General features: G+C 39.1%; 1 protein-coding gene across 6 annotated transcripts in view; it reads right to left on the bottom strand.

Annotated features, from left to right (window-relative positions):
- Window positions 1–993: 993 nt before the first annotated feature.
- Window positions 994–27,152, bottom strand: part of LOC130415925 (POU domain, class 2, transcription factor 2) — a 53,166-nt gene continuing 27,007 nt past the window's right edge. For 3 of the 6 annotated variants that reach the window (XM_056741935.1, XM_056741938.1, XM_056741936.1), the window contains 15 exons: window positions 14,458–14,523; window positions 13,963–13,997; window positions 13,040–13,096; window positions 12,217–12,330; window positions 11,527–11,772; window positions 11,222–11,327; window positions 10,338–10,429; window positions 9,672–9,872; window positions 8,629–8,770; window positions 8,397–8,545; window positions 7,713–7,904; window positions 7,396–7,444; window positions 7,153–7,300; window positions 6,459–6,532; window positions 994–5,262 (listed from right to left, as the gene is read on the bottom strand). In XM_056741935.1, coding sequence (XP_056597913.1) covers window positions 4,955–5,262; window positions 6,459–6,532; window positions 7,153–7,300; window positions 7,396–7,444; window positions 7,713–7,904; window positions 8,397–8,545; window positions 8,629–8,770; window positions 9,672–9,872; window positions 10,338–10,429; window positions 11,222–11,327; window positions 11,527–11,772; window positions 12,217–12,330; window positions 13,040–13,096; window positions 13,963–13,997; window positions 14,458–14,523 — 1,979 coding nt within the window. In that variant the 3' untranslated portion in view covers window positions 994–4,954. Of the gene's footprint in view, window positions 5,263–6,458; window positions 6,533–7,152; window positions 7,301–7,395; window positions 7,445–7,712; window positions 7,905–8,396; window positions 8,546–8,628; window positions 8,771–9,671; window positions 9,873–10,337; window positions 10,430–11,221; window positions 11,328–11,526; window positions 11,773–12,216; window positions 12,331–13,039; window positions 13,097–13,962; window positions 13,998–14,457; window positions 14,524–18,251; window positions 18,321–27,152 lie in introns of those variants that run through there. The other 3 variants (XM_056741939.1, XM_056741937.1, XM_056741940.1) reach the window with 3 other exon arrangements.

Raw genomic sequence — 27,152 nt, 5'->3', positions numbered from 1 at the left:
TATAGGATAAAGCAATGTAAGTCGCTTTGGATAAAAGCGTCTGCCAAATCCCTTAATGTAAATTTACTGTGATTGTTTTTTTTAATAAAATCAAATTTGATTTTAATTTATCATTTTAAATATTAAAGTAAAAAAGAGTTACTGGCAAACATTTTTTACAGTTATGAAAAGTGGAATGTATAGATTTATAATGTGTAAATAGGGTTATTATTTATTCCGTAGTATACAGTATATCACAGTATGGTACTGCTATATAAAACTTGGACTGTACCACCGCCAATGGAAGGCAAAAGGTAAATACGCTGTTAGGGATTTTAACCCTCCAAAAATGTATGCGTCACATGTTTAGAATGGTCACCAAGATGACGTCATTTAGTAAAGGGGTCAAGACACTGTGTTAATTCAAGAAAGTGGTGCTTGACCGGCTTTTCAAAACACATCATAACTTGCTTTCAAGAGAGCGATTCAAGCTCGAGTAGTTGTCAGTTTGTTATGCACAAAGTTTGAAAATTCCTTGCATTCTCATCCCTAATGTTTTTCACTCCAAAGGACCTGGATTTCCATTGCGTAACTAGTGTGACATTAAAGTTTCCTTTCATAAACATTTCTTTTAGCCAATAATAAATACAAAAATTGAAATGTAACCGATGTAACTTTTAAATCATTTAAATTGCTGTGTTCACACATCTGTCATCACTTGTTTGACATTTGAAATCGTTTCTCGCAAAATTACGAAACTAACAAAGCATGTGAACATTCATAATTACTGTGTGCTTAGCACTGCAAAATGACTTCATTTGGAGGATTGAAAATGTGACTTTAACCCAACTTGCTCTAGTCAAGGAACATGTGTAATGCAGGAATCTCGGAAAAAAACAGAACCAGACGCACACACAATTTTGGTCTAAAGTTGCACTTTAATCCTAACACTTATTGGCTGTTTGCCCCCTCCCTTCATTCCCCACCCCGTTCCCACCCCATACAACAGGCACACAGAGAGCGATGAGTAAGAGACAGTTCAACAGTTCTGAACAGAATCCAGATCAAAATCCAAAGCGGATTACGAATCCCATGGAGAGCTTCTGAGGTAAGAGTGAGACACAAAGACAGAGAAGAAAAAGTTACAGAGTCAAAAGTGACCGTCATCATGAAATCATCATCATCATCAACAACATCGAATGTCTAAAAGAACAGTATTTTTTTCTGGAAAACAAAAGGAATAAGATCTGCATGTCATTTGACAACATGTAAAAAGTTGCGGTGGAACTCTTTGGTTTAAACTCTTGAGGTTTTAGCATTTAAATCTTTGCTGACCTAATCATTTACCTTTGGATTTAAGCTGTATTGGTAGGAGGCAAATCAAAAGAAATAATAGAAAGAATGCAAATCGATTTGATATGAAGTTCTATGTCGATCAAGTACGATCAATACTGATAAATTAGAAAATTCGGCAAACTGTACGATCATAGTAGGTTTATCCCCGATATGGCAAATGTTGTACAATGTATACCAACAGAACATACTGCACTACAACAATATTGTTTTTGATACGTTTGGGGACATTTCCGATGTAACTAGCAAACAACTTTGTCTTGCATGTCTACAAAAATGTCCATGCATTTAAGTGTGTCTAATAAGAGGTCCGACAGTAGAGGTTTAACTTTGGTTTCATTCAGGGCCCTCATACAGCAGAGCCAGACACACTCAAACGCAACAAGATATTTACAAAAATATGAGAGATGCGAACTTTTAGAACGGATAAAAGGTGTGTAAAAAAGCCACCTGTCTCCAAAATAGGACACATAAATGTTGCTGAATATGGAGCTAGTGGGTCAGATAGTTGAAGTGGATTTCGAAAAGATCATCTGGGGAAATTCTGTGAACCCTTATACTCACGCAAAAGACTCTTATAAGACCCTCTCCTGAGCAACATCTCCTCTGCTCTCCTTTTTTCAAATTCTTAAAGCTTTTTTCCCATCTATTTGGCATTTCTAATCAGACATGAGGTATATGCAGAAGCGTATCTCTCTCACTCTTTTTCCCTCATCCAACTCGTCGTAAAAACGTGACACAAACAACCTAAAACAAAGAGTTGGAACAAGAGTGTGGACGTCGAGTCATGTTTAACATCGACCCGTGACTTGCCCGAGGCGGAAAATGTTGGGCGTTGCATTTCTTCCGAAACCTGTTAGGTTTTCTCTAGGCTATGCACGACTATAACTCACATTGAGAACCGAGAGAGGTAGTTTTCAAACATCTCGTTTCGATTCTCTGTTTGGTCAGAAGCAGTGGACGAAATCATACGCTACATAAACCAAATGTACTCTATTAGCACGTCTTAACCATGTTTTGTGGTTCAAACCACCCCGCATTTCCCCAGTTTGGTTTCACGAAGTTGAAAAAGATCAAATCGATAAATTAAAGCATTATAAATACATAAATAAGCCAATAAATAAGATGAAGAGCTGGTAACATATAAATCATCGACACACCCTCCCCTCGCACAATAAATACACATTTTTGAGGGAAAAAAATTCAAAGAGAGACAGTTTAAAGCTTTTGGTCTAAAATCAAGTCATCATTAACATTTCATAAGGACTATTTTTCATCACAGCCTTTTTTTTACATTAGCAATAATAAGCAGTTGAACATAGATTTTTTTCCTACAAAATCTATCAAAGCACTAACAGGTACATTCCCTCTAGAAGTGAGACGTCAACTGGAATCTCAGTTGATTTGAAAGCCCCATCCCACCCCAACACCCCACTACATTTCTTATTGGTGTCACTCGTCCCGTGTTTTTGTACGTCTAAGATCACGCGGTCGAAGACAGTTTCACGCTGAACGAATGTTACGTTGGCTTCATTTGTCGGTTTGGTTTCCATGCTGGACATGAGCTTCCGCGGTCACGCGCTCAAACATTCACACACACGCACGTAACATTCGCACACAAATCTTTGTTCCCTCAAAGAGACCTAGCACCAATACAACAGTCCGACTGTCTTTCTCCACCCTTGTGCATTGGTTAGGTTGATATTTGGTTTTATCGTGTGTGTCAAAAGAAACGCGGTTCGCTTTTGGTATTTTTCACTTTTGGCTTATCACATTCTCAATCGAAGCAAAACTTGGAAGCTACATTTTCACAGTATTGTTTCAAACCGCCTGATGAGGGGAAACTCCCCAGCACGACAAAGTCAAAATGACGAAACACACGAAATATGAAAATAGGCAATACATTACCCCATTATCCCAAAAATATAAAGGAATGAGACAAGGTCATACAGCATAAACAGACAGACCAAGAGAAAAAGCAATATATATATATTTATATATACTGAAGTTCAGTTCGATGAGGTTTATAGAGATTCTCCCGTCCAGGAAGGAGACTGAAAGCATCGAACAGAAAGGAGGGAGGAGATGATGGAACCATCTCCGAGTCCGAGCCACGTCCAGCTTTCTCGCTTCAACATCACATCGATCTCAGTCTGAGACTGACAAGATTCCATCTTGCTTCACCTCCTCTACGTCCGCTCCTAGTATTTGGTTTCATTTTGCTCCATTCAACTAAGTAAAGTTGGCTTGTCCATTGGTTTTGGTTTCATTTTTGGTGTCGGAAAAAAAAGCGACAACGGCGACATCACACGTCCCGGATTAAAGGATCCCCTCTGCATCACGGTTGTGGTTTCCCCAGTTTCTGCTCCTCAGGCCTGACGTTGGTTTCGCTCGTCCGTCATTTTGATCCTGTGTTTCAGAGGCACAGGGCTTCAGAGAAGATGGAGGGCAGGGGTTTTGGGGGCTAAGGGGATTTTAATGTTAACATCGTACGTCGTTTGGTTTCGACACGTTTGAGGTCTCGTCGTCTGAGCACTTTTCCGCTGACGCAAAAGGTCAGACAAATGCTTTGGTATCCAAGAAAGTGAGTCAAAGTTTGAGGCATGGATGAGTTCTGAACGGATGCAGAAATGAAATGGCCAATGACAGAAAGGGTGGAGGAAAATCAGTGACCTGTCTCACAGTTACAGTGTATGGGTGTGCGTGTAAAGTGTGTGTTTTGGGTTGAGCAATGGCTGTTAAAATCCAGATATGGGAGGTATTTCAAAACTCCCTCCAAACTCTTGTTATCGGATTACATGAGGTTGACGGAGAAATAATGAAGAATATTAATCGTCAGTGATAATGGAATGAAAAAGAATGAGCAGAGGTAGATTGAGAAAGACATTTACAAACAGTTTAAAAGAAAAAACAAAAAAATTGACAGGCCATCATAAATAATATGGAGTGTGTGGGAAGTAAATGTAAAGGACGTTTTTGGTGTTGTGTAGAGTTAATCTGATCCTGGACAAGTCAGGTTTCAAAGTCTTAGGTAAAGCTTTTCTCTCCGATTTTTGGTTTTGGTTTTTGGTATTTGGCAATTTTGGCATTTTTGTCATTTTTTGTCTTTGTGAGTCTCTCCCTTCTTCTTCTGTGTTTATTTATTTTTTGGTTTCTCCTTCTACCATCCAGTGACACTTGTCAGATGTCCTTTCTTTGTTCCATTCTTTGCCACCCGTTTTTTTTCTTTGTTGTTGTTTCCTTATTCCACCATGAAGGTTTTTTTGGCTCTTGACCCTGCCCTCAATTGTATCAGTTCATGTAAGTTAGTCGTTTTCCATTCAGAAAGGAATAAATGTACATTCTCGCAGTAGCTCAGTGTAGCCACCTCTCCACGGTGTAAAGATTTTTTTTTTGGTTTAAACAGACCACCCATCGTCCTATTCTCTCCTTATCCCCATTCTCTTCTGCTCGTTTCTCCCTCCAACTGACTGTATTTTTGGCATTAAAAGACTTGATGAGAGAGCGAGCAAAGGAGAGCAATGGAGGGAAGTGAGAGATGGCTTTGGTTGAAAAGGCGAGTTTTGTTTTTCGTGTTTCTTCCGCCCCTCTGACTCCCCTCAAGTCCAGCAGGTCGTAGGCGTCACTCGGTCATAGCTCCGCCCAGATGGGGCGGCGAACCGTCGCCTAATGAGCAGAAGGAGGCGGGGCTTGAGCAGGGGGACATGGAGCATGAGTCTGGGCTCTCGCCGCTGCCTCCGGGGTGCGGAGAAGCCCTGGGGTTGCTAACCAGCCCCATGCCCATACCCGTCGCCAGAGGCAGCAAAGTGGGGCGGTTTAGGAAGAGGGATTGGCGAAGTCCAGCTCCTGGACCTCCGGCTCCACCCAGGAACATCTGGCTGCTGCCGTCAAGAGCAGAAAGGGGAATCTGACCACCACTGGCAGCTAGGGCTGTGAAGATATATATGAAAAGAGCAAATTAGTAGATGCAGTTTACGTGTCCACATCTAAAAGTGACGTAATGAAGATGACGATGAAATGAGTTTCAAGTCAACATGAAATTACTTTTAAAAGGTTAAGTTACAACAGTTTCATGTATTCTGACTGTAATGCTTTGTTTGTTTTTTAATCTATCATCATCATGTTTCATGATGGTTCATGCACAATAAGACAGGAAACATGCTTTAGTAAAGAACATCATTTTGACTGTAAGGCAATGAGATGAAAGGAGATGAAAGGAGCTTTGGAATAAGACAGGAAACGACTCACAAACCATTCCTCTTACACACAAACATAAGCACACACACACGTATGGACGCATTGAGGATGAGGATGTGATGAATTTGTGGTGAGGGTATTTTAGTCCTGTGATCTGCTCTAAACTGCATCACTATAAAACACTAATGAATCACTATACTTAATAAAGAAATAGTCAAACAATTAATCGCGACTAATCGAATGCAAAATAACAATTTTGTTGACATAATATATGTATGTGTACTGCGTATATAAATATATCTAAATACACATATACATTAATATATTTAGGAAATATTTACATGTGTATACACATTTTTAAACTGATATATAATTTATATAATTCATATAATTATAAGTATTTATTATTAAATATATCATTTTTCATAAATATATACATACATGTGTGTGTATTTAAATATAAATAATTGTTATACAGTACACACACATTATGTAAACAAAAACTTTTATTTTGCATACGATTAGTTGCGATTAAATGTTTGACAGCCCTAAAATAAATCACTATAATAGTGAAAGCCTTTGATTGATAAAGTTGTATTTATACTCATTTATATTTCTTCTCCACCCCTTAATTTACTATTATCAATATCCCCAATTAAACCACTTTAAGTTGCCTCCATTCAGTGTGTCATTCTTGTCTTCCCGAATTTTCTTGTTCACACTGTCAAAATTGAAAGCCAAGTGAGGCGCTGCAGCCTTTCCCTTATAATAGATTCATTGGAGAAAGCGTTGACAGTTCATAGGAGCTAAAATATGTTGCCTAAATATATTACAGAGTGTTCTGTAAACATGTATCTGAGGAAACCCCCAAATGGTGCCTCTGCATCTCAGCTACTTCCTCTTTTTCTTTTCCTGTCTCTTTGACAAACCTTGCATTGTGGCCAGAGTATTGTTGCTGATGAGAGCCTGGTTCATTCCTGTGCTTACACCCATCATAGTGTTCCTGTAACGTGTCGAGTGCCATTTACACGTGCCGACAGACACACGCCATTCACACATGCAGAGAGAAGCAAGCGGTTTAGTGACAATACAAGTGTGGCGTGCCCTTATTGTGATTGTTTCGTGTGTTCGAAAGAATTAAGAAAAAGACAAAGAAATTCAGCATGCTGTCTGTATTAACTTTAGCAAGTGGCAAAGCGAAAGCAACACAAATATACAAATACAGTAAATGTGTCATTCTAGTCTTGAATGTTTAGTCATAATCAGAGCCATTGAGAGAGAGAGTTGCGTCAACTCCGTCGATTCCAATGGAACAGTTTTTTCACAGCAATGGCGGCTCATGAAGGCTCTCAATAGTTTCCGGAAATTACTAGTCACGCATGGAGCTGCGACTAAACAGACCAACTGAGGTAAACTCATGAACCAAATAAAGCATTTAAAGAGAAAACATAACTTCCTGGAACTTTCTGAAGGCTCCATGAATCACTGGATTCTCCAGCGTTTTGGACTTCTTTTGGCAGAACTCTCTCTCTCTTTGGTATTAGCGTTATAACTTTGGTTCCAGCCTTAGTTAAAAATGTAAATCCTAAGTAAATAAAGTTTTTAATAAGAACATGTTCTTACCCTACGTTCAGACCAGGGCTGCTGAGATTGCGTGGAGAGGGGCTGACTGTGCTGAGAGGAGGCGGGGTCACAGAGGAAGGGGCGGAGCTCATTGCTGCATGTCCACTGGCATTGACAGGGCAGGCCAAGGATGCTGTGGGACTGATGGCTACATATGAAGAGAAAGTCAGTGTATGTCCTAATAACCACAAATAAAACAATAAGAAATACACAAGCAGGTACAACGTGAGGTAGGAATCTCACCCGTTGTGCTGAGGCTGGTGGCAGCCTGGACTAGTCCTTGACTGGTCATCTAAAAGATAAAAAGGAGAAAAGACATAAGTAGAAATCACCTGAATTCAAAACATTAAAGAGCATGGTTTTGTTTATTACAACTTTTTTCACATTTCAAAGATACAATCTTTAACATTATTCAAACGCTTCATGACCAGACATGCCTTCTTGTAAATCACATCAAGCATCCATTCTCTTATCGCTTTCTACAAACGTCATTTCAATGCCAGCCGTCTACTGTAAAGGCTTTGGCCTGAATCGACAGCTAATGGTGTAGGAGTGTGTACCATGTGCGGGCTGTAGCAGGGGGTTTTGTGCGTGGGTGCAGGGGGCTGGCTGGGCAGCGGAGGCGTGGCGCTAGAGGGGTTGATGCGCTTCTCTTTCTGCCGTCGGTTACAGAACCAGACGCGGATGACCTCTTTCTCCATGCTGAGATGCTCGGCCATAAGAAGGATTTCTTCAGAGGTAGGCTTCTGGTTCTGTGGAGAGGCGAAATGTGATAAATACCTGCAGTCCGAACCACTTTCATGTTGATGCACGAAATAATTGCATCTCTTAGAAGTGCCAGGCATGCAAAGACAGCATTTTCAAAATTGGTTGACGGTCAATAAATCACAGACTTAAATAATTACTTACCAAATTTACTGTTATGTATTTATTGGTCTACGCTGCTATACTATACTTATATACTTAAGTAACAACGCTACAACAGAGCCAGAGATATGGCGTTTAATATGGTGACATAATATTGCAATAAATGAGTTCGTTGATAGACCGCCATTCCCCCAGAGAGAAAAAAACAACCTCAGCATTTTCAAAAAACAAGCAATATATTTTTTCATGATACAGCAAAACAGAGGTCAATCCTAAAGCCGCGCTGTGCTGTGTGCAATAATCATAAAGACTCAAATAAGTACCTATGAACAATGTTCGTACAAATAAATGTAAATCTTGTGTCGTGTGTTTCTAACCGAGATAAAGTTGCGCTCCAGGGCAATGCGGACGTTGGTCTCGATGCTGGTGCGTTTCTTTCTGCGTCGCCCAGGCATCCCTTCAAAGCCCATCAGAGGTGAGGACAGCGAACTGGGACTCGGCAGCATGTTGTCTATCGCCATGTTTTCTATAAAACAATCAAGTAACCTTACTCGAGAACGATTGCAAATGAAACAAGGATCACATATAGTCGTACGCTTGAACACACACCTGCGTCGCCCAGCCATTTCTCCAACAGGGGTTTGAGTTTGCACATGTTCTTGAAGCTCAGGTTGAGAGCCTCGAAGCGCGAGATGGTGGTCTGACTGAAATCATTGCCGTACAGTTTACCCATGGCCATGCCGACATCCCCCTACATGAGGACATGGAGCAGGATTACTTTAGCATTCATTAAGATCATCATTTATTTTGACTCTTTATCAAGGCCTATTTCTTTTGCTGAAAAAAAGTTGTTTAGCAATCAAGATAAAATTTTGCGAGAGTTATTCTGTTCAACATTTATTTAAAACAAGTTGATAAAATTAAGAACAAGCGTACAATAAGCTTGTGTATATTAAAGTCCCTGTGAACTTGGAAGTTGCGAACGTTTAGCTTCTGTGTTTTGACACATTACCGAGTGAAAAGGAATTTCTACTTAGAAAAATAGTGGGCGTGGCTTTCATCTTTCCCTGCGATTTTATGTATAAAAACAGCCATTGCATTTTGAAATGGAAGCGCCAGGCGATTGAAGGGGAGGAGTTAACAGATGCTCCGCCCAAGCCATCTAATATGACATTTAAGATGAATAGTCATTACAGGAAGGAAGTGCTTTTTCAGATTTGAACTAAAGGTTATGAGGGCACACATTTTTTTTAAAGAGAAAGACATTGATAAGCTATTTATAATAAACGCTGCTATATTTCATGAAAAAATAAGCATTTTTTTTTATTTCACTGGGACTTTAACATTAAATAATGCATTACATATGTTAACATTTTTCTATATTTATAAATGTTAAATAATCTTTATATATAAATAGTGTTATTAAATTAATGTTTTGGATGGCATTCAACCATTAACAAAACAATAAATAATAAAAAACAAAGTTTGATCGTTGATAGTTTGTGTTAACTACAACATTTATTCATTGTTAATATATACAATCTTACTGAAAACTTAAAAAACGTTTGAACAAAGTTTCCATTTCATTTTCTTTCTATATATTAAGTTGTATAAAAGACACAGAAGATAGAGGCTACTTTAAGCAAACAAACCTGTGTGAAACCCAGTTTTATTCGCCTCTGTTTGAAGGTTCGAGCAAACTGTTCGAGCTCCTCTAAATCGCTGGGCTCCTCGGGATGTGGCGTCACCGCAGCAACGGAGGTCAGGGGCGGTGCTGAGGACGGGGCGGTGCTCACAACGCTCTCCACGCTCTTCTCCCTCTGCAATGACCACAGTCTGTCGTCAAGATGATACTACAGCACAAATTGGGAAAACAGACTACTTTCTCAAACACGTGTGAAGTTCAGACCACACTGCCATTTCATACATATTTCTAAATATTCTCTCTCTGTGATTCTTTAAAACTGCGAGAGAAGTGTTAAATTCCTACGGTAATCGACAGCGTGCTGCAGAATTTATCATCAAATTACTTTTCAAAGCTTTTCTCGAAAATGTCATTTAGAGTGTGTGTGTTCAGAATAACATTCAGCTGTAATGTACCAGTGTATGTTATGCAGTTTCTTTATTGCTAGAACAAAAATTGTGCTGTACATCAGATCGTGTTGTATGTTTGGATCAATCTTCAGTGCATTTAATTCACATGCTATTTTGAGGAACAGGAAATGAATAATATGCACTATGTAGAATGAAAATTTGCAACGCATGTTTGTAATCTTTACAACGCTGTTCAAAATATCCAAAGTGTCTCCGTTGTTTACCTGTGCTTGGAGCCCCAGCCTGGGTTGGGGGTTCAACAGACTCCCTGGGCTTTGCTGAGGTAGTGAAATCAGATTTTGTGTCGAAAGCAAACCTGTGAGAGTGAGCAAATGGTTATAATTATAAATAATTCTACTATATGTATATACATAACATATATATAGTTATATCGTATCTACTAATTATTATATTATGTTTGAACCCTTTCATGCACAGAGGGCACTTCAGTGGACAGCAATCCAATAAGGCTATTCTTGCATAAGCATTTTTAATGGCATCGTAGCACATTGACCACTACAAGAGACACTATTGCATCACCCCAAGCCGTTGTGTGTGTGTAAATATGTGAAAAATATGTGTAATAAAAAAAGGGATTTATAAATCACTCATGAAATGGTTAGTCATGCACGGATTTGATTTCATTATAAATATGCATAATTTGTTTTTGTGTTTATTTATTTACTGTATGTGTTTGTGAGGGTGTAAAATGATATAAAACATTTTAAATATGATATGATATAATAGTATAGTATAAAGCATAAATTTAATTTCATAGTCTTGTTCTAGACCATTTCGCAAGATGCAAACTTTGGTCTTATAGCACTTCCAGTTTCATTTTTTATTGATTTAATCTTACATATAGAAATATGTCTAATTATTTGTTTAACGTTTTCATTCTTTGTAAATGGTGTGGTAGTTGTATTTTGTTCAAACGTAAAAAACTGAAACAGGAAGTTCTTCAGGACCAGCGTTGTTTCCGTTTTTCAAAGAGGTCTGTAGGAGTGGAAGGATTAGCTATTATATAAAATAGGAGTAACACTAGCATACACTCAGTGTAGACTGCTGACCATATGACAACATAAAGCATATTTGGATGGTGTTTTACCCTGCTGGCCCTGCTGAGCCTGAGGCAACAGGAACTGAGCAGGAGACTGAAGATGGTGACCGGGCATTAGAACCAACTGCTGTAACTGCAACAACTGCTGGATGTCCTTCAAATAGAGAGAACAAGACCGATGTGAGGATGAGAAGTGAAAAAAAAGATACAGCAAAAATAGAAAAGCGTATTAATTCATTTGACATATTTGGCGACTTGCAAGCCCTACATTTCATCAGCGATACAGTTAGAGGGCGTCCAATCAAAACTGCACTTTCAAAACTATAACCGCACCCCCGGATTGGCAGCTGTACCTGGGCAGTGAGCTGGATAGGCTGCGATAGAGCTAGTGGAGGAGGAGTTTGCTCGGCTTTGGCTTGGTTCTGGGCTTGTGCGGCTGCCTGATTGGCCTGCTGCTGTTGCGTCTGCTGCTCCTGATTGGCTGCCGCAGCTGCGTGGGCGGCATGCGCTGCGTTGGACTGCTGCACGGCCGCAGCAAACAGCTGGGCCTGAGCCTGCTGCAACAACAGCTGCTGGTGAGCAGGGAGCAGAGCGGCCAGCTGAAGAGAGGAAGAGGAGCGAAGAATAGAGAGAAGAGATAAAGACCAGCGTCACCGAGCAGCAAAGGGGCTTAAAGGCATCTCAGTTGTCAAGCATTCAGGACAGTTTATAGAAACCCTACGGCATTAAAAGCATAGCGAAATATTAAGAAACACATCAACCGAAAGCAGTCACATGTACAGGGTGAAACAGAGAGGGATAGCAAGAAAAACATCCATGAGCATTTTGTTTTTAAAACAACGAAAGCTTTCTGCTGAAATATTGTGTAGCAAATTAAATTAAATTATGACTACACTTATTTGGTTCACTAGAAGAGAAAGGCAGCATGAGATGAACACTGAAAATCATTAATGATCACAGTCGGCACGTACCTGATGTACCTGTATTTTTCCCACATGCCTTATATGTTTGTGGTGTGTGTGTGTGTGTGTGTGTGTACATACTCCTGCAAGCTGACTCCCTGCCAGCATGAGTTGTGTGTGTTGTAGAGCCGGCTGAGCTGGTGGAGGTGGAGGACCGTGAACACTGGCCATCTCAGCAGCTTCCTCTGCTTTAGTCTAAACATACACACACATATTAACACATAAATACACAAACAATAGAGAACACGCTGATCTTCGGTTTAAACCTATTCAACACATAATGTAAATAAACAATATGTTTTTGCTTTAAACAAACACACAAACAACAGAACACATGGATCATCACAGCTTTACTTGTAAATCATATAATTATAAAATCTCATTTAAAATTCAAACATAAAATAAAAACGAGAATAAATAAACTGTATGCATGACCACAAAATTTTGATTTCAAAAACACAGATCAGCATTAAAATAATTAAATAATAATTAAGATACTAATTCATTTAGTACTTTAAGCAAACGAGTATGAAAATTAGGACTAAATTAATACACAATAAGTGCATATTTATAAATAAACCCTGTGTACTCACGGCTTCAGACGGAGAGCAGCAGTTTAACTTGTAATGCAGTGAATATCGGTCCAGCACACGTAACAAGAGTGTCTGAACTAATGCAACTAACCGGCTCTCATTTATCAGTCCCTCCCTTACTTCTGATTGCTCAATCTTTCTTTGATTACCTGTTAGCTCTCTCTCTACCTTATCTAACAGCTATCTTGGAATGCGGATGACACCAACGAAGTCTTATTTGCATATTACCATCTAAGCGTACATAACCTGAAGACATCTGTGTTAGTGAATACAGACAAAAAAGATCATTCGGATTAAACCTTCAAACACACCTTTGTGTTGCTGGGGGCAGGAGAAAGACAGAAAGGGCTTGTTTTCATGGGCTGGGTCTGAATGAAACAAAAGGAAAGAAATTATGATATTATCTGTGTTTTAGAGTAACAAGATGTTCAGATCACAAGCCCTGATGATTTGAAACAGAATGCTTCAAATAATTGCAAACTGTATAAAAAGACCAAGAACGACTTGATAAATCAAAGTTAATGTTTATATATCCACTCTTCTATTTCTCCACTTTTACCAAAAATATTTATCTTGTGTGCCGCTGAACATTGCTTCTCTAAAATGTCAATTTTTAATCATTACCACGTTGTAATTTTTTTTAATTAAATCATTATTAACACAAACAAAACATACACATTTACAGCTCATAGAGTTTAGTAAAACGTAAGAGTGGGGTATCGGCCTGCAAAGCTAATAAAATATCATAATATAGTGAAGCGGTGCATTGTATGTAGTTTAGCGGCATCTAATGGTGAAGTTGCGAATTGCAACCAACGGCTCACTCCGCCACTCCCGTTTGAAGCACTACGATGTTTTCACAGGCCTAAGATGTCGTCACGTTTTCGCTTCTTTGGCGAAAGAGATAATGTGTTTTTACGAAACGCACTCTGTAGCAGTTTGTCCATTTAGGGCTACTGTAAAAACAATGGTGATTTCCAATTAAAGGGACCTGCGGTGAATGTACATTGAAATAGCTTATTCTAAGGTAATAAAAACACATTGCTTCATTAAGTAAGGTCTTTATAAACCTCTGAAGACATGGTTATGTATATTTTATTGCATTTCTGTCTATAGGTCCTCCAAAAAATTACACACACCACCTTTAAGTGGAAAATTATGTTTTTCTTTTTTTTATCAAAACAGTTGATTGACATCAAACCACCGACATAAAAACTTGTAGAAGTTCACACACCTGATCACTGGCTTCTGGACTGTTCCTCTCAGAGTCTGTAAAACACACACACACATACACACATCAGGTCAGAGTACCGCCTCAGGCTCCGGCCCTTACATCAACAAAGCATGGTCTGGTTAGCCAGAGGCATCACATTATTGGAATACCATGGAGCGTTTAACCTGGGTTACTTTATGCTGGTTTGTGTGTGGGGTGTGTGAACGGGGGCCCTGCTGACTAAAGTGTTCTGCCAGTGTGTGTGATTCACACAAAATGGAAAATGTGAGAACTGTGACAAAACAAAATCTCATCACACACACACAAACGCATCGAAGATATTGGTGAATCACAGTTAGGGGGCGATGAAACACGGTCAACACAACTCTCCCACATGATCACAGATGGAAACATGCAATCTCTACATCTAAACTAATGCTTTGCAAATTCGCTGTGGATATTGTTGTTAAACGCTAAGGTTGATGAGGATGCACATGCACAGAAAATCATTTTTACCTGTACTGTCCACTAGAAGCTCAGCTCCTGTCTTGTCATCCACTACGGCTTTAGACATCCTGATATCTGCAGAAATAGAGCAAGAAACAGCCTCACAAAAAGTTCTGGAGACATCAATCATCCTTATGTTATTAGCTACATAGTTCACAGATAACATATCAAACTATAAAAAATAATTTAGGTAAATTTAAAAGTTTGCATTGCTGGTTTCCTCGTGTTTTACAATTCGAATATCTCTATATTATTTTTTGCATTTAAGTAATTGTTTGGTGCTCAAATGAAAAAATGAAATAATAAAATAAATACATATATAGTCTTCATTTAACGTACACATTATATTACCAAAAATATCTGTCAAAAAATCCAGTAAAAAACAATAAAAAATCCAACAGCTGGGGCGCAAAAAAAATACCGTAAAAGGAAAAAAAATCACACAAAATTACATGTTTTTGACGTTTTTCTAGTAAATTTGCAGTCTTTTCCTGTAGTATAAAATAGTTCCATAAAATCTCAGTTTTTACATCATATTTAAAATTAAACTGACAGTAACATTCTGTAGAATTACAGTTTTTTTACAGTTTCATCCAAAATTTCAGCCATAGCCAACAATAATAAAAATATTGGTCATGCAACATCCTGTCGAAAAATAGGAAAAATAAATTCATGCCATGGGTTTATTCAATGAACCTTCAACCCAAAATTCAATTTCACCATCAACCAGAATTCAGCATCCTATTCAATTGCTCTATCTGTCTTTCCTTTGTCCTTTATGTTTCTATTTCATTGTGCTTTTCGTCCTGTTTGACACTCTCTTCATCCTAATACAGCACCTGCGCCACACGCAGCGCAGCCGAAACACAGGAGCAGGTCCCATCCCGCACAGCATCATTCATATAGATACACACGCAGCGCCAATAGCTGTTAATGCAGACGGTAGAGGATTTCATCCTGTGGGAGCATGTGCACTTCACAGAGGGATAACAGCTTTTCTTTTTCTTACTCGTGAAATTGATGGCCACCTTAAACCATTCACACCGTCATTTCCAAAAACAAATAGATTAGCCTATGTAGTTTTCGTCTTCTCAAATTTGGTCATATGAATATACACATATACTGCATTAAAACATAAAATCTTAAATGATATATTATTCAAATGATATTCAGTGCATGGATATGAAATAAAAAAAGGTAATCAATAAAAAATACTACTTTTCCAAAAAATGTCACAACATGTGGCTAAAATATGAACACAAAGTCAGATATTTAATAACTATTTTGATGAACCATGAAACATCTGCACAACAGTTTAGTGCACATCCGATTGCAAAAATTTTGTATAATTTTGCCAAAGTGAGACTTAAGCTGCTTAAATTTATTATTTTTATGATTTACATTTTTCCTCAACAAAACGTATAAATTTTAAATAAATCTCTCAACTTACTGTATTTATTGCATTTTTCAAAAATTTGCTCAAATCAATAGAAATCACTTGCAAACCTTTTCACTGAACTTACACTACACAACCACAAACAAACACCAGTCCAAGAGATTGGTAACACACAAGCAACTTAATAACCTGATAGCGAAGAAGAAATTCAATAATCTATAATGCATGTTATTAAATTGCGGTATATGTCGCAAATGAAGTATCGCAGATTCTGTTTATTTGTGACTCACCGGAACGGTTTTTGCTCTTTGACTCCTCTGAACAATCAATGAGAATAACTCCTTCACTCTATATGTCCCTATTTTTGGTGGTTCACAAATTTCACTTACTTTAGTCATAGAAGACAAACACAATTCAATGCCTCTTTCCAACTGAGGCAAACGAAACCCTCCTCCGCCACCCACCGCATTCGAGACGGTTACTAAATTAAGACAAATTACTCACTGATATTGATAGTCAAATGAGTTAAAATGAAAGAAAAGATTCATCACAAGCTTCCACCGGTGAGGTGAACTGTAGTTTTCAAGCACGGTGTAAAAATCAATGAATAGTCGGTAAAGGTGTAAAGCCATGAAAGGCCTTGAAAGGCGAGTACGACACACACTGGTTACATAAAAGTTTCTCACACTTCCTTCATGTCTGACTAAAGACCACCCATCACTCTTACAGTTTATATAAAAGAAAACCAAATATTCATGTTAAAATATTTCAGAAATTAATAGGGTACTCTGACCTGGAAAAACCTGTAATATAGTGGCAAAAACAATTAAATCCTTAAAGAAGAATTTTGCTAAGAAGATAGGAACAAAGTCTGTACTTGAAACAAACTCTATGGACCAGTTATGCAATTTAAGTAAATCTTTTGTAAAATGTATAATAATATTAACTTGAATAATTTACGTTGACAAACTATAGAGGGAAAAAATGTTTTTTTTTCTTTTTTTCAGTTTTACATTTCACCTGAGAATAAAAAGACCTTTCACAACACAGTTCAGCTCACCTCACTACAAATTTTTTTTGTAAAGAATGAAAAAGTACATTTTAAGGCAGATTTACCCACAAACGCAACAGTAATGTGTCAGTAATAAGTGATGCTGGTATTTATAGGTCACAAAAAAAATGAGTAATTTATCCAAACCTTTAAAATGCAGACCACACACTGTGATATCTTTATTTGATCTATTGTTCCGATGATACTGTAATTATTGGCTGGAAAGATATAAAAGGTTTTGTAACATGCAACCTATTGTGTATCAGTATTACCCACAAACCTCTGTGCTGTGAGTCAGTGTAGTGTCATCACATTTCCTGTTCAAACGTGTGGTATCCCACACACACACACACAGAAAGAGAGAGAGAGAGAGAGAGAGAGAGAGAGAGAGAGAAAGAGAGAGAGAGAGAGAGAGAGAGAAAGAGAGATTCTGGGAAAGTGGCTTTTTTATCAGGCATAAAGCTGTCGAAATAGTGTTCCTGAGAGCTTTCGAATACAATAAAACTGTGAAACAAAGTGCACTGAAGTAATTTTCTTATACTATACACAATGCATAAGTTACATTATTTTAAACTTACATTTGAAATATTTCGTAACTCAGGCTATTTACTTTTAATTATGAATGTTACGCATTTGATTTCATGAGGAAACAATGCTGTATTTCAATCAAAATGTTATGCAATAACTCAAAATCTAGTGGGAGATGAGTGTGTCTGACTGGCATAAATTAAGCTTTATGAATTACAGTAAAAGGACGTCCCTCAGTGCGGTAAAGGCAATGCAGTTTTTTTGGTGTAAGCAGGTGTTTGATTGCCAACAAAACGAAATGATTAAAAAAACAAAAATTAAACTGCAACACAGTACGCTGTAAGCTTGTGATTCCAACCTTAAAAAAAACTTCATAATTTTTTTATCAGATTTTGTCAGTCCAATGTGGAGTTATGCCCTAGCGCAAATGCAGACGCAGCAGAAACCAACAAAAACTGCCCTGATGGTAACACCCTTTATGATTGGAAATACAAACACAACCATCTTAAAAATATATACGCAAAAGTAAATATAAACATAAAAAAGCATATTTTGTTAATCAAATTCTTGCTGTTTATGAGAAGTAACATAAGGATGTGCAAACATTGACTACACTGTCTATTTCATACACACACACATACTCCAATCTCTTGCATTCCTCTAAGGAGTTGCTCCTGACATTTCAGTCCTTCTGTCTCTAGTCCAGTTAGTTTTGATGTTCTCTCATTAGCAGTGTGTGTTAGTGAAGGCAGAGCTAATTAACCTTGCGGCCCCCTCTCGAGAGATCATTAGAGGGGAGAAAAGCCAGAGAGACAGACACAGACTTACCTGGAATTCAGACATTTCGCCATAGCCGCCATTTTCTAAATAAACCCCAGCCTTCTATCTTACTATCCGAGTCACTCGGGTTCATCACTGTACACAAAACACTTCGGTCCACCTCGCAATCCCAGTTCTCGCGGATGAATGAAGGACAATTGTGGAACAAATATTCACACTGTCATTTAAATATTCAAGTCTGAACTTATCAAAAGACTTTGGTGTCAACTTCTTGCCTGACAAGTTCTTGGCTAACTCTGTTCGTCTAAAATCCATGTGTAGATGAAAGACAGAATAAGACAGAGGTGTTAAAAGATGATGTAGTCACTCTCTCCTAATTTAACCATCCACCCACCCACCTGCCTCCTCTCTTCACCCCCAAATACCGCCGCTTTGAACCCAACACTTCCTTTGACATCCCCTGTGTGCAAATCAACATACAATAAAAGTAAAAGAGTTATACTATAAGGATATAAAAAAAGATGTGCTTTTTTGATATTGTGGGCACGTGTCAAAGATGGTTTGATGTGTTGTCTTGCTAAAAGAGGAAGGAGACAAAGAGAGAAAGAACAAGAGACTCAGCTCTTGTCAGCATTAGAAAGTGCTGGGGTGGCTGGAAAATCTTCATCAGTAAAAGGAAAAAACAAGCAGCTTATATCGTACTCTCGTTCTTGGCTCTCTTCACACGCATCTCTTTTCCACTGTCTTTTCTCAAAGAGCGAAAAACGCCCGGCGAAAAAGAAACTGCAATGGCGGAATGCGACCGCAAGGGGGTAGCAGACGCCTTCAATGTCCCGTATCAAACACTTGCTTCACGCTAAACGCAAGACTGTAGGATTATTTTCTCGTGATTTTCAAACTGTGAAATATAAATCTGCTTTTGGATATTGCTGTAGTTTGTTTACGTATGGTTTTATCAGGTAAACTGTGCTTATTATGCAGTGTAAACACATCAATATTAAACGAGCCTCAAGCTGCACGAGCGCCGAAGGACCGATTCATTCAGAACTTTGACTCGTTTCTTTTATTCATTTTGGGATATATTTAAATTTTAGTTTCAATTTATGGTCTATGGTAATAGTTTTTCGGCGTAAATACATTACAATATGTCGAGATAAAAAAAATGAAGAAAAAATAATTTACGTATTTCCACGTAATTTTTTATTGCCCCTATATATTTAACTATTTGTAACATTGTGTTCCTAATATCAAAGGTCACCAAATACTGGCTTTATATAACATAAATGCATGCAACGCAACAATTCTCTTCCCATTTAACTTACATGTTTATTTTAATCGTTTAAACATCGTTTTCACAATTCACGGACCTAGTATTAAATTCACATTTTTTGCATTTAAGAAAATAATGTCACATATATATGTACATTAATAGCCATACGTATACGTTGAACTGAACTTTTTCCATATATTAACGATTTCACACCATGCAATTCAAGGGACACCCATCAATCAATTACTTGCATTCATATTAAAATCTCCACACACTTCCATGCAGAAACACACACAAACACACACGAACACACACACACATTTATTATTCAGCAGTATGACAGTGGATGCGTCCTCCGGCCTGCCATAAGCCTTTTAGCCCACTGCTCATAATGAATCTGTCTTTAGAATGTGTGTGTGTGATGTTGTTCAGGGTCACGGTCAGGGGTTTAGCAAGTTTTTGGGCCCCCTTTTATGTACCCCCAACCTCCTCTGTAACGCCTGTCAGGACCGTGACAGACGGCGCGTGGGTGTGTGTGTGTCCATGTGAGGGACTGAAAGAGGGCTGCTGGGTGGCGTGTGTTAGGGTCAAGGGTCACTCTGCCACGCACCCTCCCTCATCTCCCTCCTCCTGGTATTGGCCCCCTTAACCTTTGGGGAGGCCAGTGAGGGGGTACGTCTGCCCCGGAGGAACAGGAGGCGGGGTATATTTTATGGACAGCTCTATAAATAATGGCGGGGTGCTGTTCATAGACTAGTTGCGCTGCTCAATATAGTTTTGATGTAATTAGTTAATGGTGCAATTGATAAAGAGGGTGCCAAAATGTGAGACAGCAATACATTAGCCACTATATATTTGCGTCAGTCAGCGTATAATGTAATAATTGCACGAGAAAAAATATATACAACGTTTATATCAAAAAGAAAATCATACTGCACTTTTAATTTTTAAAAACAAGATGTGCTTACAGAAGGAAGTTGGTCGTCCCATATCTCCTCCTTTGTAAGTGCGTAATTGCAAACAAGTTTTGCTGTTCACAAACTGAGGGAGGAGTAAAATGATTTTCTGTGGTAATCGAGCGCATGTCACAGATGTTGTCGATAGAGCTTAACTTATGTTTAACCCAGAATATCCTTTTAACCCAGACTAAAGCAACGCCACAACAACAAATCAAAAGATAAACGTGGCGCTCTGAAGTACACACACATACACGCAGAGCTTCTCATACTATAAGCACAGCCATGACTCCCCCTCCACTCATGGAGAGATGCAGAGGCAGGTTAGGGTGTTAAATCTTATCGGCTGTTGACCTGATTTAAAGACAATAGAGCAGAACAATGGAGGAGTACAGGTTTAAAATTAGACCTCTCACACTCTTCAAAAGAAACACACTAATAGAGTTGCATCATTTTCTCATTATGTTTTGTATTCGGTTCACCTGATGAATCACTTCAGGCCAAGTTATAAAAAAAACATTGTTGCATCAAAGCGAAAAATACATTTCGATTCATTTCTCAGAAAGAATTTTTGAATTTCAAGAATTTGAGATAAGCAAAATTAATTGAGAGAGACACTAATGTTTTTTCTCAGAATAAATGATCAAAATTATGATTTTATGCTTAAAACAAGCAACCACAAAAAAAGCAAAATAACTTCACTGTTGAAGTGTACACATTAATGTTGAGACTTAACCGCTTTTGTATCGTTTTGGATTTATATAATTTATTAAAAGATGCTCTTACTAGCACTAATGGCATTATAAAAATTATGCAATTTTTTGCTTTGTCAAAACTTTACACTAAGCATCACACAAACTCCAGGCCTCATTTGTTCGGTCTATTCCTCTCTCTCTCTCTCTCTCTTTTTTTCAGTACAGCATGCAGCAGTGCTGGTCAGCTGTGGTCATGACATCACTGGACATTACAGCTCTCCAATAGGACACCTAGCAACGTTGCCAGGCAACAGCAGTGAAAGACCTGCATCCGTGTGTGTGAGTGAGCGTTTAATGTGATAATCTAACTAAGAGTGAGAATTTTCCGTGATAAATTAATAAGTTGGTCTAGTATTTTTTTGACGTTATTTCCATTTAATATAGATTTAACATTTAAACCTTTTAACCATATAACACAGGAATGGAGTTTTACACTGCTTTGTTTTTAGTTAAATACTTGACTTTAACAATTATTTAATATAATCATGTAATGAATTACAACAGCATTTTTTCCGCGTCATATATAGATATTATGTAATTCTTTCCTTTAACAGACTTATAATTTAAAGGTTTTAAGATTTGCAAGTTTTTGCAGAAACATTTGTGTAGTTGTTCCGCTATGTGAATCTTTTGCTGAGGTTTAATTGTATTAGTGTGTTGTATGTGTGTGTGTGTATTTCCTAAGCCTCTGGCTGTGGCCATGTGTGTGTTTCCTACTAAGAGCTTGCGACCATCTTTGCGGCATGTGTTTCTAAGAGCAGGTTTACGTAAATATATTTGTGTACGAGTGTGTGTAAGCCGCACTCTGTGAGTATTTTTTTCATTTTTATTTGTGTGCGTATGCGTGAGTCTCTCGCCTGGTATTTTGTATTATTGTGTGTGTGCCTCTGCGTCTACCGTCTCAGGAGTGTATATTATATCCGATACAGTACCTCTTTCTCGCACCACATATTTCTGGGCCGATCGATACCTCTGACTCCCTACAAGACAATAATCGCTCCTCTCTCCCCCCTCCCCTGTATGGCTACCATTATTACCACCCTCCCCGGGGGAACGCACAAAACAGGGAGGGAGGCCAACGCTTCCACCCTTCCTCCATCCCTCTGTCCGTCCACCCCGACCCTCTGTCCTTCTATTATTTCACCCTGACACGAGGTGTCGGCGATGGAGGGTTGGATGGAAGGAGTGAGTGGTCAGCAATGAGCAACTGGAAGGTTGCTAGTCAAGGATCTGAGTAAATGCAGGACAAAAAGTGGAAAAAGGTAAGACAAAGAGAGAAGGAAAGAGAGGAGGGAAACGGACGCGTTGTGATTGTACAATAAAATGGGGATGACAAGAGAAGGCTAGAGAGATTTACACAGCCTTCTCCTAATAAAGAATAACAGCAGATCCGGAGAGAATGGAAGGGATCTGCCAGAGAGAGAGAGAGAGAGAGAGAGAGATACAGGGTGTAATTATGACTGTGTCCTGTCAATCCTTTCAAAGTGCAAAAATAAAAATAAATCCCGTGCAAATGTGCACAAGTCCAAGTTCACTATAAGCACCGAAGCCGAGCCAATCTAATGTGTCCACAAATCCCATCTGGGGGCCGAGGACAGTGTCTGTCCATGACAGAATCTACTAAGCAACTAAACAGCATGATGTATGTGTTATGGGAGACGGTAGATTGCTTGGTGTATAGGTTTATCGATTGCACTGGACTTAAATTGGCTCTCAATTAAAGAGAACACTTATTTGACCTCTTCCTCTTCGCCTGCGTGCCGTCTTTCTTTCTCACCTATATTTTCCCCTTCTTTCCTCTCTTTCTCATTCCCCGCCTGAATATCCATCCTGCATTCACGGTTTCGTTCTCAAAGCTCCGACCTCAAACCTCGGCATTCCCCCGTTCGGACCCTGTGCCCCATCCTTCCGCAGACCTCTTTCATTTCTCTACATCCCGCAGAATCTTTCACCTGCTATCAATCTGTGTAAAACTGCAGCGATGAATTATTAAGTTTATTTATTCAAACACTATTAATAATATAACCAGACACAACACTCGGCTTGCGGTAGATGGGGAGAAGTCTGGGGGAAAAAGCAGGGAACGAGAGAGAAAAGGTGGTGTACATAGTAGTAGTTGGAGGGCTAAAAAGGTGGAGGGAGAAGAGAAGGGAGGGTTAGGAAATTGGTCTGGCTAGCGGAACAGCTTTTCACCCCTCAATCCCCCCTCCACCAGCACCCCCCCCTTCTCTCCCCCATTCTGCTTTGTATTCTGTGGAGATGACAGGGAGAAAGCTTTATTGCTCCGAGTTGGTATCGATCGGGGCCCCTCTCGGAGGGAGCTGGGAGCCACGCGCGTTGGAGGCACTTTTGCAACGCCGCCTATCCCCCTTCTCATTTCTTCTTCCTTTCTTTATTTTCTTTTACTCACTCTCATACACATGCACACACACTTTCTTTTGTCGTTTACGCACCCGGGGATTTAAATCCGGAGAATGTGTTTTGAGAGCTGACGGAGACGGCTGTGTTATATTTACCCAACCACTTCATACACAAGTGCGGCAGGGAGTGGAATCAACAACGGGCCTCACAATTCAAACATGGATGAATACACACAAACTTACAGATCTCCTATTCCCTTGTCTTCAGCCTGATTTCTTCATTTCTTGATTTTTGTCATCTTGCACACAGTTTTTTCACCTTGTTGAACGTTATTTTTGATGTAGGCTCAACAAATGCCTGCGTTCCTGACAATGGAGGAAAGCGTTTGCCACTGCATAACAAAAAAGAAGAGATCGAAACGGATACATGCATTTCCCTCTCTGTGGACTAGAGACCGTTTTGTTAGACGTGTTTTTTTCTCAGCTAGCATAGCGATGCTAACAGAACCGTAACACGAGGATGGGTGTAGATGAAGACAGACTGACAATTCTTCTAAAAAACAGAGGGAGGAGGAAAAAAGAGAGATAGTTAGATGGATGAAGGCCCCCTCTACCCTCCGCTTGTGCCCTTGGGCAAGGTTTTTCACCCGTGGTTCCCTGGGGTGTATTAAACCTCTTCCTTCTGTACTATGTGCTGTCCATTTCGGCCACAGCACCTGAGCTTATCTGAAAAGCTTCTGTTTGGTTATTTAACAAAACTCCATTTTGAATCGTGTCGCTCACGCTCACCAGGTTCGCGGTTGCATTTCTTCTCAGAGGCTGTCCTAAGCTCTGCCTGCACAAAAAGGTGGCCACTCTCTGTCTAATTTTACCTCGCCCTTTCCATCAGCCTACCTTTCTACCGCCTCAGAGCCACTTATGTTCACTCACCAAATGACACACACAAACAGCCCCCCCATCACACACCCCCCATCTACTGCGCTCTCTCTCTTTGTTGCTATGTCGTAGGCTATATGGTCGTCAAGCATGGCAATTTTGTCAAAATCACAGTGAATGTGTGTATTTGAGGGGGAAATGGCAAGATATGTGTTTTTGAGTTAAAGATGTTGAAAATGGAGTGTGTGTGTGTGTGTGTCCATTGGGGGTCGACAGTACTTTGTGAAGTCACTTTAATTCTGCCTCTCATAGAGGAGACAGAATTGAAATCCGTCTTATTGTAGTTATAATACTAAATATTATAAAATGGCAAAACATTTTAGAAATTTAACTGATATAGTCTAATATCAAGAATAATATTACGTATGCAAAATTCTCCCTGTCCCTTAATCCTTTGACAAAGACTTTAATTAGACTTAATTAATAAGAATTTAAGCAGATTTAATATATGCATATGAATGAGCAAAATATTAATTAAAAAAAGTGCTTTTTAAGTTCCACAACAGTAAATATAATGCAAATGAACTTAAAAAGAGCCTATTCCTCACAGTGCTTGTATGTGTGTGCATGCACATGTATATACTTATATATGGCTGCTTAGATAAACTGTCTGTTGATAGCCGGGCTGCGGTGTTGCTGGATGCCAGTGTTAGTGAGGGATCGAATGAATGGCACATCACCAGCTGAGAGAAAGAGGGAAAGAGAGAGCGAAAGAGAGACAAGAAAAGGTAGAGAGCTGAGAGGCTTTGGAGAGCGCCGATCCCCCGGTCGACCGCCATTTCACACTGGTGACCAACACAAATTGGATCAGGCCATGTTCTCATTGCACCAGCAAAAAAATCAGACGCACAAAATGGCTGAATCTCCAGTACCGCAATACTGGACAGTGGACCGCTGACTAATGGTTAGAGGAAAACGAAAATCACTCGGTACACAATATTAAGGAAATAATGCAGTAGTGACTGTAAAGGCGCACGTATATGTACTGACCTTCAAGACAACATGAAATGCATTACCTTTAGAAATGTGACATGCTTTTAAGTAAAACAAGACATTCAGAAGGAAACAATGACTTAAAATTGCATTTATTTATTTATTTTTGGCCGTATTGCTATTTATGTGACAATGGTAGGGGTGTGAATATACACTACAGTATTCAACATGTACATGCACTACCCACCAGACGTTGTCTCTGACATCCAGAAAGATTTCAGTAGAAATCAAAGATTATGTTGGTTAACCATTTTTCCCTGCCCACACAGCCGAAGTTACAAAAAGTTCATTGAGTCACGTCAATTCAAAGATGGAGAACGTTCTTTTCATGATAGATTATAAAAACACACAGTTTTTCTTGCATGTACTGATGAATTGTGCAAAAGGCCAAGCACATTTGTTTGGAAAGTAAATAGAGTCAAATATTGATTTCATGTTGTCTTTAACACATGAATGCTATTAGGTGTAACGTAACCATCTAGATTATTTAGGCCTCTGATGCTCAGAGGCCTAAATAAGATTCTTTAACTTAATCAAGATAAACAATCTTCTGACAGTAATGCAAGTCGCATTCTTTATAAATATATCTTCTGTGATTGAGCATTCAGACCGTTTGCGTGCTTCAGTGAAATAGCACTGAACAAAAAAAGCTTGGTAGGCAGATAAGCCCTTCAGATTTAACAAATGCTGTGGTGTCTCCTGCCTGACAATATGTCAAGAAATGGTGCTATGGCGGTACCTTGACACTTTTACCGACCTGCGATGTTTGTCATCTGGTTTCCATGGTGTGGCAGGGAAAACATTTGTTAAAAAATAAGCAAGTCTGTAGCTGAATGAACAAGCTACAAAAACATGAAATGTCTCGGGTTAATAGTGCACCGAGGTTGCAGGACTGACACAAAAGTCTACAAAGTTGTTTAGCCAAGGCCAGTGCTTGTTTCGGAGGATATTCAACAATATATTTTTTTATATATTATTATTATTATAGGTTTCACAGACAAGGCTTAACTTTAACCAGAAATAGAAAATTTAAGTTGCTTTTATACAAATGCCTTATAACTTATGTTTATCTTGAGACAAAACAATGGCGCTGGCATATTAAAAGATATGTGAGGGTAAGTTATTTTAAGTTTAGACAGCTCAAACATTCATTTTAGTCTGGGACTAATCCTAACAGGGCCGATACTATTTTCTGAATCTGTAGATCTAGCTATTGGAACCTACGTGCTATTCGAACTATATGTGGCGTACTTGTCGTTGATGCTAACCTGACTGGTGGACCCACATAACCAAGCTACACTTTGAAAGCAAAGTTAGTCGACCAGCAAGGTCTTCTAAAAAACTTATCAGAAAAACAACATAAGCATATCACAAATGCGGCCAACCATCATTGGTTACGTAATGTATTCTTGCTGTACTTGTTTATGGGCGTGTAGCTCGGCGCCACGTGTTCGCCATGTTTACACTGAGAGAATGGCACGTGGAGCAATATCTCACGGCAATCGATGAGAGGGGGAGCTGTTGGGGGGGAGGAAAAATCGGTAAGGAAAGCAGGTTATCTCCTGTCATTAATGGGGGGAATCCCGGGTAGGTGGGCCGGGTGTGTGCGTATGCGTGCAAGTTGGGGGAAGACCTGGATTCATTGAGAAAAAACGCAGACTGTTTGGCATCGGGAGAAA

This window comes from Triplophysa dalaica, chromosome 25 (genome assembly GCF_015846415.1).
Source record: "Triplophysa dalaica isolate WHDGS20190420 chromosome 25, ASM1584641v1, whole genome shotgun sequence".
NCBI lineage: Eukaryota > Metazoa > Chordata > Actinopteri > Cypriniformes > Nemacheilidae > Triplophysa > Triplophysa dalaica.
Note: the sequence above shows the minus strand (reverse complement) of the source record. Positions and strands in the feature narration are given on the sequence as shown.